The 5,000-nt window shown below is 46.2% G+C and overlaps 1 protein-coding gene across 1 annotated transcript in view; it reads left to right on the top strand.

Annotated features, from left to right (window-relative positions):
• LOC306918730 (diacylglycerol kinase iota-like) overlaps nucleotides 1–5,000 on the top strand; it is a gene marked incomplete at both ends in the record, with an annotated part of 54,018 nt that overhangs the window by 1,818 nt on the left and 47,200 nt on the right. Inside the window, one exon of the mRNA XM_079531598.1 lies at nucleotides 3,979–4,074. Coding sequence (XP_079387724.1) covers nucleotides 3,979–4,074 — 96 coding nt within the window. The remainder of the gene's footprint in view (nucleotides 1–3,978; nucleotides 4,075–5,000) is intronic.

Here is a 5,000-nt window from a genome sequence, read left to right as displayed (position 1 = left end):
AATCACCACTCTGATATAACCAGTCCTTGTCATTTCTTTATGGACTTTGAAAGCAGTTTTAGCTGCAGTACCACAATGTCCTGAGGTGCTGGGGGTGCTGATATGCAGATTATTTAATATTTGAGTCATTATAATACTGATGCTAGATAAAACCAGGCTTGTTTCCATTCCATGCCAGCTTGGAAAATCAACAATGGTGGACATTGTAAACAAAGTGGAAATGCAAATTTGGAACTGAAGACTGAAGAAGAGGAGGAATTATACAAAGTAGGGTGACATTGATGACATCACGATGAGGACAAAATCAGTTGAGCTGTTCCTGAGAGCAATTTTCATGAAAGCTCCTATAATATGATATGAAAGCCTGATTGTTCAAAATTGGTTATTTGTGGGGATAGAAAACACATATGGGAGCCCCAAAAACACAAAAAGAAAAAGTTGAATTTTATGTTATTAGGTCCTTTAAGCCTCAAGGACAAAGACAACTCTTGTCGTGACAAACCATGACGTCTTAACCGTTTTACTGCTTCTGGCGTAATGTTCCGTCTGATAAGCTTTATTATTGATATCAAATGATTTCTATTTTTTGTATTATTATTTTGGCTCGGCCTTTCCTTCTTTAGTGAACCTAGACCGGGTTGCGCAACCACGCCCCCGTCCACCTCCCATTATACAGGCTGACTAAAAAGCTGAATAACTCGAAATCTACGGAGCTCTCCATGGTTTGGATAAAACGTGCGATGTTCGGAGGTCTTTGCTGATTATCCAGTGGTTTAGATGGAAACACTGGCGCTTTCTAGAGCAAGGATGGCTTAATTTTAGCTCGCTAGCATTGACGCTAATTATTTAGCATTAAAGATGGACGCCCAGACAGGATGTCAGTCCAGTGTGTGCTGCATTGAAATAGGCTCGGCAGTCTGCGGTTGGCTCTGCGTCCAGCAGGAGGCAGTATATTGGTTAAATGAACTAGACCTGTACGTGACCGTCGGCCACCGGCCTATTTGAGAACGATGCAACTTGGGAACCTAATAATACCTGTTGTCAACTTGTCATAGCACCCGTTTCAACTGTCTGTCTGTGTCCCACATGGAGATCTCTGTATCTGTCTGTCTGTGTCCCACATGGAGATCTCTGTGTCTGTCTGTCTGTGTCCCACGTGGAGATCTCTGTATCTGTCTGTCTGTGTCCCACATGGAGATCTCTGTATCTGTCTGTCTGTGTCCCACATGGAGATCTCTGCATCTGTCTGTGTCCCACATGGAGATCTCTGTATCTGCCTGTCTGTGTCCCACATGGAGATCTCTGTATCTGTCTGTCTGTGTCCCACATGGAGATCTCTGTATCTATCTGTCTGTGTCCCACATGGAGATCTCTGTATCTGTCTGTCTGTGTCCCACATGGAGATCTCTGTATCTGCCTGTCTGTGTCCCACATGGAGATCTCTGTATCTGTCTGTCTGTGTCCCACATGGAGATCTCTGTATCTGCCTGTCTGTGTCCCACATAGAGATCTCTGTATCTGTCTGTCTGTGTCCCACATGGAGATCTCTGTATCTGCCTGTCTGTGTCCCACATGGAGATCTCTGTATCTGTCTGTCTGTGTCCCACATGGAGATCTCTGTATCTATCTGTCTGTGTCCCACATGGAGATCTCTGTATCTGTCTGTCTGTGTCCCACATGGAGATCTCTGCATCTGTCTGTGTCCCACATGGAGATCTCTGTATCTGTCTGTCTGTGTCCCACATGGAGATCTCTGCATCTGTCTGTGTCCCACATGGAGATCTCTGTATCTGTCTGTCTGTGTCCCACATGGAGATCTCTGTATCTGCCTGTCTGTGTCCCACATAGAGATCTCTGTATCTGTCTGTCTGTGTCCCACATGGAGATCTCTGTATCTGTCTGTCTGTGTCCCACATGGAGATCTCTGTATCTGTCTGTGTCCCACATGGAGATCTCTGTATCTGTCTGTGTCCCACATGGAGATCTCTGTATCTGTCTGTCTGTGTCCCACATGGAGATCTCTGTATCTGTTTGTGTCCCACATGGAGATCTCTGTATCTGTCTGTGTCCCACATGGAGATCTCTGTATCTGTCTGTCTGTGTCCCACATGGAGATCTCTGTATCTGCCTGTGTGTGAAGAGTGCAAACCGACTGTCAAAAGTGGACTGGTTATAGTAATCAATTGCCAGGTGTGGGGTTGCCATGGCAATCAATTGGTTGAGGCAGAGGCTGGGAATTGCACAGGTGAGGGGATTTAGGCTGATTAGGCCCACTGGCAGAGCCTGAGCAGAGCCTTTCGTGGTGTTTCTGGAGAACCGTGGGTCCGACCGACTCAATACCGGGCACTGCACTCCCTGTGGGGGTGTGGAACGCGTGTGTCGAATTGGGGCGAACGGTTCTCGAGTTGCGTGCATTACAACCGTACACACACACACACACGCACACACGCACGCAGAGACGTGGCGCATTTATAGTAGGATGGATTCAAATCAATTAGTCACAGCCCCTCCCAGCCCCTCCCCCCAGCCCCTCTCCTCCCTAACGTCAACTCTACAGTCTGTCCCTCCATTCTAAACCTCATGAATAATTCAACGGCTGATTTAAGCCTTATGAATAATTTAAAGAGGTGATTTCTGTGGACTAGCTGTGTGCAGCCTTGATGTTGGCGCCCCCTGTGGATGGGTGGGTCATTACAGGAGGCTTGATGTTGGCGCCCCCTGTATTGTGTTTATAGCTATCTATAGCTATATATCTGGTGTTGTGTTTATAGCTATCTATAGCTATATATCTGGTGTTGTGTTTATAGTTATCTATAGCTATATATCTGGTGTTGTGTTTATAGCTATCTATAGCTATATATCTGGTGTTGTGTTTATAGTTATCTATAGCTATATATCTGGTGTTGTGTTTATAGCTATCTATAGCTATATATCTGGTGTTGTGTTTATAGCTATCTAGCTATATATCTGGTGTTGTGTTCATAGTTATCTATAGCTATATATCTGGTGTTGTGTTTATAGCTATCTATAGCTATATATCTGGTGTTGTGTTTATAGCTATCTAGCTATATATCTGGTGTTGTGTTCATAGTTATCTATAGCTATATATCTGGTGTTGTGTTTATAGCTATCTAGCTATATATCTGGTGTTGTGTTCATAGTTATCTATAGCTATATATCTGGTGTTGTGTTTATAGCTATCTATAGCTATATATCTGGTGTTGTGTTTATAGCTATCTAGCTATATATCTGGTGTTGTGTTCATAGTTATCTATAGCTATATATCTGGTGTTGTGTTTATAGCTATCTATAGCTATATATCTGGTGTTGTGTTTATAGCTATCTAGCTATATATCTGGTGTTGTGTTCATAGTTATCTATAGCTATATATCTGGTGTTGTGTTTATAGCTATCTATAGCTATATATCTGGTGTTGTGTTTATAGCTATCTATAGCTATATATCTGTGTCAAAAGTCTGTCAAAAGTGGACTGGTTATAGTAATCAATTGGCAGGTGTGGGGTTGCCATGGCAATCAATTGGTTGAGGCAGAGGCTGGGAATTGCACAGGTGAGGGGATTTAGGCTGATTAGGCCCTGATTAGGACTGATTAGGACTGCGGATGAAAATTAGCAACTGTGCTATATCCGGTGTATTTACGTCCATGTGACGTCCATTAATATGCATTGTCCTGTCAAATAAACAAATAAAGTAAAGTAAAGCAGACTCCTCACTCAAACGTGCTCTTGCAGTTTGGGCAACTCCAAAGCAAACTCCACATGCCCCAAAATGTTATTTACCTGCCATAGTGTCAACCCCTTACCCCTGGGAAAGGCTAAGTGTGTGTGTGTGTGTGTGTGTGTGTGTGTGTGTGTGTGTGTGTGTGTGTGTGTGTGTGTGTGTGTGTGTGTGTGTGTGTGTGTGTGTGTGTGTGTGTGTGTGTGTGTGTGTGTGTGTGTGTGTGTGTGTGTGTGCGCAGGAGAACGCTGTTAATGGCGACCACCTCTGGCAGGAGACGAGCTGTTCAGGAGATCTGTGTTACCTGGGAGAGGATTCCTGTCTGCTGAGGACCGCAGTGAGTAGTCGTGTGTGTGCGTGCTCCCTAAAACACCCTGGACAACGCTCCACACGTCCCAGACTCTTCTCCCTTCTCTAAAACACCCTGGACAACGCTCCACATGTCCCAGACTCTTCTCCCTTCTCTAAAACACCCCGGACAACGCTCCACACGTCCCAGACTCTTCTCCCTTCTCTAAAACACCCCGGACAACGCTCCACGCGTCCCAAACTCTTCTCCCTTCTCTAAAACACCCTGGACAACGCTCCACGCGTCCCAGACTCTTCTCCCTTCTCTAAAACACCCTGGACAACGCTCCACGCGTCCCAGACTCTTCTCCCTTCTCTAAAACACCCCGGACAACGCTCCACGCGTCCCAGACTCTTCTCCCTTCTCTAAAACACCCTGGACAACGCTCCACGCGTCCCAGACTCTTCTCCCTTCTCTAAAACACCCTGGACAACGCTCCACATGTCCCAGACTCTTCTCCCTTCTCTAAAACACCCCGGACAACGCTCCACACGTCCCAGACTCTTCTCCCTTCTCTAAAACACCCCGGACAACGCTCCACACGTCCCAGACTCTTCTCCCTTCTCTAAAACACCCCGGACAACGCTCCACGCGTCCCAGACTCTTCTCTCTTCTCTAAAACACCCCGGACAACGCTCCACGCGTCCCAGACTCTTCTCCCTTCTCTAAAACACCCTGGACAACGCTCCACACGTCCCAGACTCTTCTCCCTTCTCTAAAACACCCTGGACAACGCTCCACACGTCCCAGACTCTTCTCCCTTCTCTAAAACACCGTGGACAACGCTCCACGCGTCCCAGACTCTTCTCCCTTCTCTAAAACACCCTGGACAACGCTCCACGCGTCCCAGACTCTTCTCCCTTCTCTAAAACACCCTGGACAACGCTCCACGCGTCCCAGACTCTTCTCCCTTC

Source organism: Electrona antarctica, assembly GCF_951216825.1.
Source record: "Electrona antarctica genome assembly, contig: scaffold_559, whole genome shotgun sequence".
Taxonomy (NCBI): domain Eukaryota; kingdom Metazoa; phylum Chordata; class Actinopteri; order Myctophiformes; family Myctophidae; genus Electrona; species Electrona antarctica.
This window is presented reverse-complemented; position numbering and strand designations above follow the sequence as displayed.